The sequence below is a fragment of the Eleutherodactylus coqui genome, chromosome 11 (genome assembly GCF_035609145.1).
Source record: "Eleutherodactylus coqui strain aEleCoq1 chromosome 11, aEleCoq1.hap1, whole genome shotgun sequence".
NCBI classification, from domain to species: Eukaryota; Metazoa; Chordata; class Amphibia; order Anura; family Eleutherodactylidae; genus Eleutherodactylus; species Eleutherodactylus coqui.
This window is the reverse complement of record NC_089847.1, coordinates 32,347,295-32,361,695: the sequence shown is the minus strand read 5'-3', so window position 1 is coordinate 32,361,695 and position 14,401 is coordinate 32,347,295. Positions and strand designations below refer to the sequence as shown.

Sequence of the window (14,401 nt, the reverse complement as noted above, 5' to 3'; positions counted from 1 at the left end):
CAAAAATGAAAGCCGCATGTTCTGCTATTTAGTGGTGTATTACCTGCCAGAGAGCCCATTGTTCTCTATGTGCGCATAATCAACGCAGTTATATTGTTTAAGGACAGAATATATACGCGGCGTGGCAAAGTGACCGTGCGGGAAAATATTTGGGAGCTATGCCTGCAGTTACAAGCGACAGCCACTGTAAGGAGGTTGGCGTGGAGGTTTCCGCTCCGACCTCCCATGTAGTGGGCAGCGCTTGTAACTGTATGCACGGCTCCCACTGATTTTAAGGAGAGCCGTGCCTGTAGTTACAAGCGCCGGTCACTACACGGAGGACGGCGCAAAAGCTTCTGCACCGACCTCTGTGTATTTGTGTTGCTGACAGCATATGCCCACTCAGATGATCGGTCAGGTTCCCAAGCGACGGACCCCAGCCGATCAACCATTGATGATCTATCCTGATGATAGGTCATAAATAGTATTTTGCAGAAAAACCCCTTTAAAAGGGAATGTGTCTTCAGAAAATTACCTATTGTCAGTTACATATTGACATACTTTTAATGTTTTTTTTATTACTCTTTGATGTCACAATCTAAATTAAAATATATCCTGAAGTCCTGCAGTTTACACACTGATTACTAAGCTTAATTAGGGTTCGACACTTCTGTTCTGAAGAGAAAGCATTTTAACAGTCATCTCATTATCATCAAAGGCAGGACTATCATGAGAGGCATGTAGATAAGACAGGCTCACCTCCTCCCCCTCCCTGCACAATGACCTGTACACATATAACAAAGCATGCTCACAATGCTCTCCCATAAAAGTCAACTAAGTCCTTTACTGTCCAATGTGCCTATTGCTGATGATGGTGCTGTAAAGCATATCTCTAAATGCTGTTAAGAGCAGCAAAGGCAAGATGGCCGCCTTCATAGTCATGTATGGAGAAAATAATTTTTAAAAATCTGTAATCAGAAAATAAGGAAAGCCATTAGCCTCGCTGGGTGAACAGATGAGAAGTTAGTAGAAGCTTATAACTCGGGCACTTAGTTCAGTGGTTAGCGGGCAGTTTCTGTGAGCCCCCAACTGACTCCTATGTCACTAGTTAAAGAGGACGTGGAATGCAATTAAAGCCACATCCCGCTGTCATTTTTCTTTGCGTCTTGTACCTCCCCCCTTATTCCCCTGCACCGGCTCCTGTTACATATGGAATCCAACATCCTATCAGGTGGCTGGTTTCAATGGATGACATTGCGTTGGATTGACACTGAGCAGCGGAGACCTAGACAGAATGCTGGCTCTGTATGTAAAGCTATGCAGCCTACCTTGCTGATTAGGGACATGACAAGTCTTTTTTAAGGTTGCCACTACATCCAAGCAGAGACCAAATGTAAAAATCAGTGAATTACAAGCAGTATGTACTCATACTATTCACATAAGCCATGCTCTATTAAGATAAGACGTTATCTCGTATACTCAAAAAAACGTCAATTTACTTTTTTACCTTAACCCCCCAAGCAGCGGGTACGATACCAGAATACGGCTCCTGTATGGGCTATTAAGTTGTAAAAAATAGTCAAGCCTCTCCTCTGTATATAGCGAGTGAAATATTTTCCTCGAGTAACCAAATTAGGAAATTAGGACCTGTGTGGCTGGCGTCCCCCATCTAGTGTGATTGACAACCCCCTTGATGTAAGCAAATCTCAGGCAGTCTCACAAGGGAGTCTGCTTATGGAATCCAGTGCTAGAATAATCTTTTTCATCATCTGTGGGCAAATTCCCAGATGAGATGTCCTATTATATTATTTATTACCTCACTCGTACCAATCCGCATCCTCTATACTATAGGGCTCACAGTCTAATTTCCACTTTACTTTATTGGCACATTGACACTAATTTTATAGAAATCTATCAGAAAACCTATTCAGATGTTGCCCCTTTCCTAGGTTGGAGGATACAGACGCTAATCATTGAGCTCCGCACCCAGCTTCAGTATATATTGGGGTGGTTGTCAATCACATGGTAGGGGGATCGTTGTTCCTGATAGGATTATGTGCCGCTTGCTGGGTGTTTAAGGATTTAAGGGGCATTCCCAAGATTGACTTTTATTACCCAATTACAGGATAGGTCATAAACGTCTGATTGGTGGGGATTTTACTGCTGAGAATCCCACCGAACAGAGAACGGGGGTCCCATATTTCCCTCTTCACATTGTGGGCCCAGAAGGAACTTGAATGGAGAGGCAATCGAGCACTAATACCCAGCTAGTCCCCACAGCCACACTGAAATGAATGGAACTAGCATGCTTTGCTGCCATTCCATTCAATAGTCACATCAATCCAAGTGTAAAGGGGCATGAGACCCTTGTTTTCAAGATCACGGAGATCTCAGGCTTTTATCACCTATCCTATAGTTAAAGTGGTAAAAGTCAGTCTTAGGAGGAGTTGTCCCAAGAGGTTAACCCTGTACATGTGCCCTATTAGGACATATGGATGCCATAGAACGGCAGAAACCTCGCTATTAGCTGGAAAGGAGAGCTGTTCTATAATAGCGCCTCCCGTTCCGGCCGACTTGGAGCTGTTCTTGTATTTCTGGAGTAAAGTATGCATTTGGAAAGCAGGCATATACTTTCTGTTTGGGTCAAAAGTAGGGACTGTCCTTTTAAATGTGGGACATTTTGGAGTTAAGCTTTAGCGAGTGACTTGCTAAAACCATGAAATAGCTATATAGTAACTGGATGGAGCACAGTGCGACCTGCTTAGGATTTTCATGGAAACAACAACTTACTTTTTGACTTCTTGTACGTAATCTGCATTCCTGTCGAAGAGGTGATTAAGAGAGTTTTTAATAGCCTCGTGTTTGAAGGCAGAAGCAGTTCCAAACACTGTGACGTTGGGTACGGTTGAGCAGAGTTGAGCTACTGCTTGTCCCTGAAAATATTACATAAATACATTGTGTTAAGAGAATATTTTGCATATACATGCAGCTGCTAGTCGCTTCTGAAGTCATAAAACCATAGAATGGTAGAGTTGGAATGGACCTCCAGGGTCATCAGGTCCGACCCCCTGCTCAGTGCAGGATTCACTAAATCATCCCAGACAGATATTTGTCCAGCCTTTGTTTGAACACTTCCATTGAAGGAGAACTCACCACCTCCCGTGGCAACCTGTTCCACTCACTGAACGCCCTCACTGTCTAATATCTAATTTGTGTCTCCTCCCTTTCAGTTTCATCCCATTGCTTCTAGCCTTTCCTTGTGCAAATGAGAATAGGGCTGATCCCTCTGCAGTCCATTCCTGTCCTAACCTAGATTTGGGGCAAACATTTAGTTAGCTCTTGATTAAATACATCAGCAAATCTCAACAAGCAGTATTGCAGTGTATTACATTCGAGCCGGACGCTAAGCACTTCGTCCGGATCACATGTCCAAAAGGACAGATTTACAATGGCCAATCATAGAGCACAGCATAGTGCAGTTAGAAAATGGTAGCGTCCAACTTGATGACCTGGAACTAGCAGAAACTAGGGAAGATTAAGAGTATCTTCTACACCCTCGGGTAATGGAACAGAATTTCTGTCCCCAAAATATAGGGTTGCTGTGCAAGCATCTTGGTTTGTCCAGGGCCTGGAGGGTTGCTTTAACCCCTTGAGTGGCGGGTTTCCTACCACCCTGTCGTGCCCACCAGGGCAGGTTTTTTAAAATGGTCTAATCATTGAATTTCAACTAATTTTGCAGTTGCGTCTCAAGAGCCATAACTTTTTCATTTTTCCATTGACATGGCCATGTGAGGGCTTGTTTTTTGCGGGACAAGTTGTGATTTTTTAAACAGGGGGGAGGAAAAAAAAACGGGGAAAAAAGAAAAAAAGGGGCCATGTCATTAAGGGGTTAAATAATGTATTAACTTCCTTCTCTGGGTCATTACGACGCATGGATACAACATGTGTGATTGTATTTTTGATTTTTTTACAAAGTAAAGGGAGACAAGTGTTTTTATTATTTTTTTAATAATTTTGTAACTTTTTTTTTTTTTTTTTTAATTTTTGTCCCTTTAGGGGACTTCCACAGGGACCCATCAGGACCCCTGATCACATTCCGGGGGTCCGATGGTGACAGCCCTTTACATGCTGCAGTGACAGCCCTTTACATGCTGCAGTCACATAGACTGCAGCATGTAAAGGGTTAACACAGCAGAGATCGGAGGTTTTCTCTGATCTCTGCTGTAAGAGCTAGTACCTACCTGTCCTCTGACAGACAAGCACCAGCTCTCCCTGCCACAGAGACCATCGGCTTGCTTCTGACAAGCCGATGGTCTCTATGGCAACTTGTAAACAAAGCAGGACATTGCCGATATGCCGGCAATATCTTCTGCTGGTTTTTCAAAGCCCTTGCTTTGTTCTCTGTGGGTCTGTGCAGGCAGAGCACACTGTCACAGCTTGTGGCATTGTGCTCTGCAGCTCCCATAGTGATACATAGCCCCGACATCTTCCGGGGTATATCACTATGGGCAGTGGAGCTCGTCCCGGAAATTTTCCGGGCGTGCCACTCAAGGGGTTAATGAGGAAACCAAAGAACACTGACTGTTTGGGATATATTGCAACCTAATTTAGTTCATCGTGGGCTCACCGTTTTCTATGGGTGCCATAATACGGACCTGTAATACAGCCATGTGTAGGAGGGCTTATAACTGTGAAAATATCATTTTGTGCCAGTTTCCCTGCCAATCAAACTGCAGGGATATTCGTAGAAGCAATCAGTATAAATGAGTGTGTAGAAGTGACGTATAATTATGCCCTACAGCCAATGAAATAGGATTGTTGCTTCCGCCTAATAGCCCTGGCATGCTGAAGCGTTATCACCCACAAGAGATAGCCTCGTAAATTGTATTACGGGTTCCATGGAATGAGAAGAATGAGAATATGTTCTGCAGAATTAAGATCAGACATTACTCTCAGGCTCCTGGTAATTGCTTTGTACCCCGGCTGTATTTTTACTGTGATACTTCATAGTTTTGATTCCTTCTGAAAGAAGAACAAGGCGTGAGCTGTAGCCATGGAAGTCATTTCTGATGATTGCTTTATTAATGTACGGTTCTTAATAGTGTGGAAACGAAGATTAGAGCTGTATTGGTTTTCACTATTAACCCTCTAAAGACCAAGCACACTAAATTTACGGTGCTTGGTCCTTGGCTTTAATCCCATCTGGTAGCAACAATATGGAGCAGGATTAAAGCTCCTCCAAGGTAGCAGGAGCAGGTTGGGTCCTCGGCTGTGACTAACTAACCGCTTCTGCTATATAGCACTCAATGAGCGCTGTGTAGTAAAGAGAGAAAGCAGATTTTGTGATTACGTGACCGCCGGGTGCTCCCTGCCAAGGCAGAGCTGCAGGGTCCTAGTAAACCCAGATCAGCTCCGTTAGTCATTACTGTTACTACAGGGGGATGTTTTCCTCTGTAATTTGGGCTCCTATGGATGCCCCAGTTGGAGTTGAAAAGTGTGAAATTAAGAAAAAAAAAGACAAAGTGAATGACTCCCAGAGGTCTTTTATGATGTCATAGGGAGCATGGATGTTAGAAAATAGTTACAAAAATAGGTAGAAAATTTACAGAATTAATTTTTTATATATATATACCGATAGCTCAGTAATAGATCGGCAATGGCCTGGAGCCCCTGGTGATCAGCTGTATCCCCACACCAGTGTTTTTGTGTATGGAGTGGATTTAAAGCAGGAAGGGAACAACTCTGTACATTGCCCAGTGGCCTGGGTTGGTACGTCAGGCTGAGACCTATTGAAGTGAATGGGACTCAGCCTGCAGTACCAACCCAGGCCACTGCACAATGTATGGAGCTGTTTCCTACAGCAAGAAGTGGGACAACGCTTTTAACCAGGGAACCATTTAAAGAGATATTCCAGTTTCAGCATATAAAACGCATTCTCTGTATAATGAGAAGCTGTTAATATACAGAATTTTGGAGAGCATTTTTGAAACGGTCTAGAAAAAGTATTGCTTTTGTTGCCCATAGCAACCAATTGCAGCATTCATATCTCAGGGTGTGTTCACATGTAGCTAATTCACTGCCGATTTTCCGCAGCTGAAAAAATTTGCACCACTTGGTGCAGATTGTGTGGTGGATTTTGATGCAGATCTGCTACAGATTTCATCCCTTTAACTGAATTTAAGTTGTATGGGTGAAATCTACTAAAATTTGCACCAAAATCTGTAGCATATCAACTATGTGTGAATGCAGTCTTAAGACAGATGTGAAGGAAAGGCAAGAGGTAGCTAGGAGGGGAGACAGCGGTAGAACAAAGTCTTATTCTGATATACTGTAACAGAGGAACTAATCTGCATATTACTCCCACCCGCAAGGACCTAAATGGAACGAGCAATCAGAAGTTTCATACTGTGGTTCTCTACAGCAGGGCAGCCCCAATACATGTAGGCACTTGATTGCATTCAGAGACTGAAGGCCCCCGTAGACATTAGACAAAAGTCATCTAAATGCACGGATTACGGTATGGGGGCTTCCTGACTTCTCCCCTATAGATGATGTTTGGAGAAAGAAGGATTGTGCAAGCTGAATTTCAACACCCAACTCTTTTGCCTTTCCTGAAGATAAGCTACTGTCGTCAAAGGTATAGAAGTACTCTTAGGTTATACTCACTTGAGGTTGGTTTCACACGGCCAAGAAAATCGTGCGAGATTTCTGTGTTGCGAGACGCACAAATATGACCCTATTCTTTTGAATGGAGACATATACACAAGCTCTAACTTTTAGCGTTTCCTCGGAACGCGCTTCCCATTGACTTCAATGGGACCCTTAATGCCGCGCACAGCTTCTGCTTGCCATGCGATGTGAGGTTTCCCAGTGAAATCAACGCGAAACATTGTCGTGCGTGAAACTCGTCGAGAGGATCCGAACTTCACAAATGCGATTGCCCAAAAAATGCCTTTTTGCTTGTCGTTCATTTTATGTAGCCATAAAAACCATCGTTGGCTCGTTCGCTTATCATTCGGTTTAAGCAGTGCTCGTTCAGTCCGTCTTATTCACCTCTACAGCGAATGTGAAAGACTGAACGATTCTGAACGATTTTTCGTTTGAACGAGCCATCGATGTATCTGACTGTCTAAACAGGCTGCAGGAGCGAATGGTGACATCACTCCCTCGTTCAAACTATAATCGGCTCATCTATAAGAAGCCATCATGGAATAGAACCACATGATTGAATTCTCTATGTCCATAGGAGTTCTACTCACCACCCCTCCGCCTGCGGAGTGAACCAGCACGGACATTCCTTCTCTGAGATTCGCCACTTCAAAAAGCATCATGTAGGCTGTGACAAAGTTCATTGGGAAAGCGGCGGCTTCTGAGAAACTCATATCATCAGGGATCTTGTAGATGAATTCTGCGGGGGTGCAGGCCACCTCTGCCCAGGCGTTGTAATTGACAAAGGCCATCACTCTGTCCCCGATCTGCAATGCAGAAACGGAATAATAAAGCTCAGGTCGGACAAAAAGACTTACCCTAAAGCAGCAGTCTTCCATCTGTGGCTGTTGTGATACTACAACTTCTGGCATGTTCTGTCCGAGCACGCTAAGAGTTGTAGTCTTCAAACAGATTACAGAATGGAGTCAATTGCCGTAAAGGAATAAAACATGAAAAGTAATGATACTTCTGATTCATGAATTAAGAAAATAATACAACCTAAAGTGCAAATGACCAGACTGGAGATTATGTTCTTTGGCACAAAGCATATGAAGCATTAAAGGGGTACCCAGGGGTATTCACGCCGGCCGATATACGGCGTCTCTCTCTGGAGGGGGAGGAGGCTGGAAGAGCCGGGAGCAGTGCTCTGAGTTCCTGTCCCCTCTCTGCCTTCTCTCCACCCCCTCTCCGCCCCTCTGCACTATTTGCAATGAGAGGAGGCGGGGCGGGGCTAAGTTGCAGAAATTAGCTCCACCCCCATTCCGCCTCTCCTCATTGAAAATAGTGCACGGGGTGGAGATGAGGCAGAGAGGGGGCGGAAGCTCAGAGCACTGCTCCCGACTCTTCCAGCCTCCTCCCCCTGCAGAGAGAGACGCCGTGTATCGGACGGCGTGAATACCCAGCCGATATACGGTCGTCTGAAGGCACCCTTAGGTAGTGTTTTTTTTGCTGTAGTACTTGTATTTTTTTTCAAAGACATTTAATTTTTTTAAAATTATTTTCTGCCACCATCTTCTGCGCGCAATAACTTTTTTATTTTTCCATCTACATAGTTGTGCAAGAGCTCAGATCTTGCAGGATGTCCTTTAGTTTGCATTAGTACCATTTTGGAATACATTCAACTTTTTGATCACTTTTTATTGCATTTTTTCTTGGAGACAGAATGGCCCAAAAAAAAGCGCATTTCTGAAGTTCTTAATTTTTTTTCCTTGGAAGACATTCACCTTGCGGGGTAAATAATGCATTACTTTGATAGATCGGACTTTTGCGGATGCGGCGATACCAAACATGTATTTTTGTTTTAGGATTTTGATTCTTTCATTTAGTCTAACCAATGACCTGTAAATGAGTTCATTAATTACAACTTACTGATGGATGATCCGCAGCGTTTTTTGCCACGTGGAAACATACCCTATATGTTACATAAACCTACCCTTATATTGTTCAGTCAGCACGTGGTGTGTAACAGTGATTGCGAAATAGTTGCGCAATCGCTTTTGCTATTTTTATTAAGCAAGATTAACCCTTTCCAATCCACTGCCTGACGTCTGAAGACATTGTGTTTGAAGGCTGTACAGCTCCGATGTCGTAAGACGTCTGGCAGGGTATTCTTACTGTATTTTACTGGCCGCTCTGTTGTCGGGGGCCTTTCCAGCATGTCCCATACCACAGTACTGGCTCTAGCCAGCAGATGGCGCCATTGTATAATGGCAGAAAGAGAAAACCCCCCTAGGAAAACCCTGAATCCAAAATTGGATTGCAAAGGGTTAATGGCGAGCGGACTGGATTAATTGTATAGGCATATATCCAAAAAATACAATACAATGGCAATTGGATTACATTATTCCCCATAACTGGAAAACCTTACGACGCAGAAAAAGAACGGATATAATATTTGAATTCAGCGCACTAAAGTTACTATAAGCCGCCTAGCTACTTATCGGTTACAAAAATTGTGTTACACAGTGTAACCTTTCCTAAGGATAGTTGGGGGTCTGCTGCTCAGGATCTCTACCAATCAGCTGATTGCCGCATTCGCTGTTAGCGCTACTTGCTTCCAGAATTCCAAGTTTCATACTGCAGGCACAGCTCCCATGGAACTCCATGGGAGCTGTGCCGGTAGTACTAACCCAGGCGCTGCAATATTGACAGCACAATCTGCTTTCAATGCTGTCTACACTGACAGCAGGCGTCGGTGGAGATCCTGAGCTGCCGACCCTTGACAATCAACTATTCATGACTTATCCTGAGGATAGGTCATTGATAGTAAAAATTCGGGACAACCCCTTTAATTTACTGATAAAAGCCAAGAGACGTAGCAGAGCTGAATTTGTCCTTTGGCACAACTCATTCTGCTACTTTGATGCAGTGACTTTCTAAACGACACCTGCAAATATCCTGACGTGTTAAAGTGCAGAAGTGATGACAAATTCAGCTCTGCTATTCTGTATATTCATATTTAAAAGGAGGAGGATGGCCAGCAGCAAGACGGATGGCTATAATTACAGAAACCAAGAACCTGCGCCATCTGTGTTCATGTATCCTGCAGAAAAGTAACGGGTAATTTATTTTCCTGGAGGAGTTATTACTGTATCGACTCCGCTTGTAAAAGGAAGGATATGAAGAATAACCTTCTCTTAGGGAATTACTCATAATGCAATTACTTAACACAATACTGAAGCTAACAGGGTTTTTTGGTATTACAGTTCAGCTGCTCTGAATTGAACGGGGTTGAGCTGCAATACCACACATAACCTGCGGAGAGGTGTGGCGCTGTTTTTGGAATAACGTAGCCAGGCCTCTCCAATTTTGGAAACCCCTTTAAGACTTGCCACAGATTAGGGTGGCATTACTTGGCCTGATGGTTACAGGTGACTGCCGTCCTTGGTAAACACGGGACTCAAGAGGAGTGACAAATCGCTCACTTGTTGGAGTCACCTAAACATTGAGGGACTGTTGGCCCGTGTAAACAGGCAGTTGTTCATCTATAAATGACTGCCTGTTTACTGTGATTGGAGGCAGGTGGCCGGAAGAGATCTCCACACTCTCCACCTCTATTCAGTGAGTCCTCATTGCTCCTATGTAAAGGCGATAACCATCCCATGTAAAAGTCACCCTTAAACCGGTGCCATACGGGCATAAGCACATTTACGCTTGCATAGGCATTGTGTATTTGCGCACACGTGTGTGATCTGCATATCATCTGCATATTTGCGTTTGCAAAAACCCATGCCACCATGCTTTCATTCATTGAAATGGGCAATCAGTGTAATTAGTTCAATATGCGCCATTTTCGTGCGCAAAATACGCTTACATGAACAAACCCACTGAAATCAATGGCGTCACTCAGTAATCTGCCTGTTCTCATTTTATAATGATGGACCACTTAGCACGCCGCTCAATGCATTTTAGTGCTGATACCAGGGGAACGACGGCGGAGGCGAGTATGACACTAACACCCCCGGACTCACCAACCAATAAGCTTAGCTGTTGGGCTAAAACTAGGTGCCAGATGCCATATAAGCTTGTGTTTCTGCATGGGGTGGACAGAGACCCGGAAGGCACGATAGCAGGGAATCTATGAGACTGAAACCTTTGTTCTTCGTCCTGATCAGTCCTTTATATCATGCTCAGTGCTCTTCCATGTGGTACAAAAGAATGGCATGGGCAGAACCATGTGAAAAGAAGACCAAAGAGGTCTCCCTTTCATGCTGACCCCTAAGGTGCCGCTCTCCATATACTATGTATTTCTGCATGGAGGATGGAACCAGTGCTGGTTATACCAAACATAACATAAAGGCAGCCTTAGAATTTTTTTTTTCCAGATATGGCGCTGCCGTGCAAGATTTGTGCGCTGCGAGACACACAAACGCAAACACATATGAACCCCATCCTGTCGAATGGGGTTGTATACATGAGTGGCATGCCCGATCTTTGGGTGTTCCCTTGGAAGGCTTCGCCCATTATTTTCAATAGGGCCAAAAAACATATTGCACGGGATGCGATGTGCAATGCGAGGTTTCCCATTGGAAACCTCTTGATGATCCTCTGACACGGCTGAAGGCATGCAACTGTACTAAAGTGATGGGAGGGGTTTTTGACAGGAGTACATCACACATTCCCAAGTGCGATATGGGGCAAGGCCATATCAAACAAGTCTTAGTTGGCTGTAATTAGTATTGTGGCTAAGTGCTTTTTGACTAAATGGGTTGGCCTACAGACTCAGGTGGCACTGTTTTAGGAAAAAAAATACCCTTTTTCCAATCCTTTTAAGCTTTATTTACGTAAAACTAGAGAATTGCTTTAAAAGATATGTTATAGAGGGTGTAGTCCTATCCAGCGCTATATCTCAATATTGGTGTCCTATATTGAAGTAGCAGTAGTGTACTTGAATAGGAAGGCATGGATACCCTACATAATCGTATGGCGCACGGACTTCTGGGGGCCCCGAAACATGGATTTCTATTTTGTGTTGTGGCCCCTGTAAAACCCAATAGCAAAGTCCTGTGGGACCGCTGCTATGAGTGAAGTGAGAAAAGCGTACTGGAAGTGTCCTCCTTCTGCTACGATCAGGCAGATCATCCAGGAAGTCGTCCAACGTCTGCAGGAGATTCTGGTACCGATCCATCACTTAAATGAAGATGGGTCCAGTGACGGCTCCATTCATGTATCGTAGCAGGAGGCCACTTCTAGATACGCGGAAAGCAGACTTCTGCTACTCTCCAACTTTGCAAAGTTTTACTCCATCTTTTACAGGGGCCACAAAACAAAATTGAAATCCTTATTCCGGGGCCCCTAGGAGCCCGTGCTCCATACCATTATGTAGGGCATCCATGCCTTCCTATTCAAGTACAGTAGTGGTCTTTCAATATAGGACACCAGGATTGAGATACAGCGCTGGATTAGACTTTTTGACGACACCCTGTGTTACAAACCGATGACGGGAGCAGCATCAGCACAGCTGCGCCATTTTCTGATATTTCAGCATATATAGGTAAGACACAGGCACAATCTGACCCACCATACCATACCATACATCTTTATGGCTTTAATGCTTAGAAATGGAATGCATTTTTCTTCTTGAATGGCGGAATGACGTCATTTCACAGAGCTTTGAGGATTCGGCGCTCGGGTGCTCCCAAGTGGCGCAGGAGAATTTACTGGAGAAGAGAATTGTGCTCATTCTGCCGCTCTCCTGAGATGTCGACGTGAATACATTTTGCAGTCACTAAGCCATTACTAGATTTTTACCATTCTCCTGCCGGGATGGATATAAATACACAGAGGACTTGGTTACTGCAGCGCTTTTATGTAACACTGTACAGTTATTTTAGTTAAGCTGCCTCGTGCCTCAATTGTTCTACAGCAAAATGCCTTAAGGGGTGAAGTTGCATTTGGAAAAATACGGTATTCTCCATATCTACATAGCAGAGCTGAGTTTGTCATCTGGCACATCTCAATATCATATATTGTTTTACGCAGAACTGCAGGTAAAGCTCATTCACACTGCGTGATATTAAAGTAAAGGTTTTCGTTTTCTTTCTTACTTTTTCTTATTGTGTCCGCTTACATTAAAGCCCAGATGGGATATGTTTTCAACAAAGTTCTGAGATCAGAAGTTGTCCAAACTAAAAGCCGTACGAGAACGGGGCTTTGAAGAGATATATAACACTCTTCATTATAGAAAACGAGGCGACACAGGGACAATATAAAACTAATTAAAGAGGTGTCTCCAATTAAAGTACCTTAATGATCACCACAAGAATAGTAAATTCCCTTTTAGCTCATTTTGTCAACTTTCAACAAGAACCCTCTACTGCATTTGTGATGTCACTGGGGATTTGGACTAGCTTAGCGGTTAATATCCAGTGCCACTAGTGGTCTAGGGTGGTGAAGGGGTTAATATGACAATCTATTATTCATAGAAAACTAGGCTAGTGATGAGTTAATATCTTTTAAAGTCTAGGGTGGTTTAATGATTAGCACTTAAAGGGGTTTTCCAGGCATTTTATATTGATGACCTATTCTTAAAATAGTTCAGGTGATAGGCTGGGATCCGCTAATCGGGACCTTAACTGATCAGTTGTTCTGGTGGCCACTGTCACTGACTTAACACTAGGGGTAAGCAGATAGCTTCGAACTCTGTGGCTGATGCTGGTAAATGCAGGCACAGCTGTCATAGATTTTAATGGGAGCTGCACCTGCAATTACCAGCCTCGGCCACTACACAGGAGTCAGAGCTATCTGCCTTCCCTTCTTAGGGCTGATTCACACAAACGTCAAAATCGTGCAAAAGTTAGCCAGTAGCCACTAGATATGAGCGAACGTACTCGTTTCGAGTAATTACTCGATCAAGCATCGCTATTTTCGAGTACCTGGCTACTCGGGTGCAAAGATTAGGGGGGCGCCGGGGAGTGGGGGATGGCGTGGTGGAGTGGGGGGTAGCAGTGGGGAACAGGGGGGAGCTCTCTCTCTCCCTCTCCCCCCCCACTCCCCTCTGCAACCCCCCGCTCACCCACGGCGCCCCCCGAATCTTTTCACCCGAGTAGAGAAGTACTCGAAAATAGCAGTGCTCGAGTGAAAAAGGGGCGTGGCCGAGTACGTTCGCTCATCTCTATTAGCCACAAAAAAAAATTGAGGCTAACTGCGCTACGAATCGTGTGAATGGACGATTTTCCACTATTAAGCTTAATTAGCAGTGAAATTGCCCATTCACACAATTGGAAGCTGTTGGCTGCTTTAAAAAGCACCGGTGCCCCAGGGGGATCCTCTCCTCTGCAGGGCTTCCCTTCATCTCAGTGGCGCTGGAGGAATATCCCTGCTTGGGGGAAAGATAGAGGTTTCCCTGCAGGAATCCTCCAGCAGAGTAGATGCCGGGGTTCCCTTGCAGGGGAGAAGAAGGAATTGCCCAGCAGCGGCAATTCATGCCATCATTATGGTTCAACACCAGTAATAAATGTGCCCCACTGAATGGAGCAGCCGAGGTATGTGTGACCACCGCTCCATTAGAACGCTCATAGATTTGCCCTATAATTTACTCTAGTTTCTGGCCTAAATTCTAGTAAGGGAAAGTTTACACATCGCAGATTTGCTGCAGATTTTCAACTACAGATTTCATGTCAAATATCCTTAGAACTGTACAGTATAATGTACAGGGGGTGGACAAAAATATGGAAACACCATACAAAAAGAATAGAATTTTAATCATTAGCAC

At 44.2% G+C, this 14,401-nt stretch overlaps 1 protein-coding gene across 1 annotated transcript in view; it reads right to left on the bottom strand.

The window, feature by feature from the left end:
• The window catches only part of VAT1L (vesicle amine transport 1 like), a 78,068-nt gene that overhangs the window by 35,622 nt on the left and 28,045 nt on the right, over positions 1–14,401 (bottom strand). The window contains exons 3-4 of the mRNA XM_066582539.1: positions 7,239–7,454; positions 2,770–2,912 (exon numbers count right to left, since the gene is read on the bottom strand). Coding sequence (XP_066438636.1) covers positions 2,770–2,912; positions 7,239–7,454 — 359 coding nt within the window. The remainder of the gene's footprint in view (positions 1–2,769; positions 2,913–7,238; positions 7,455–14,401) is intronic.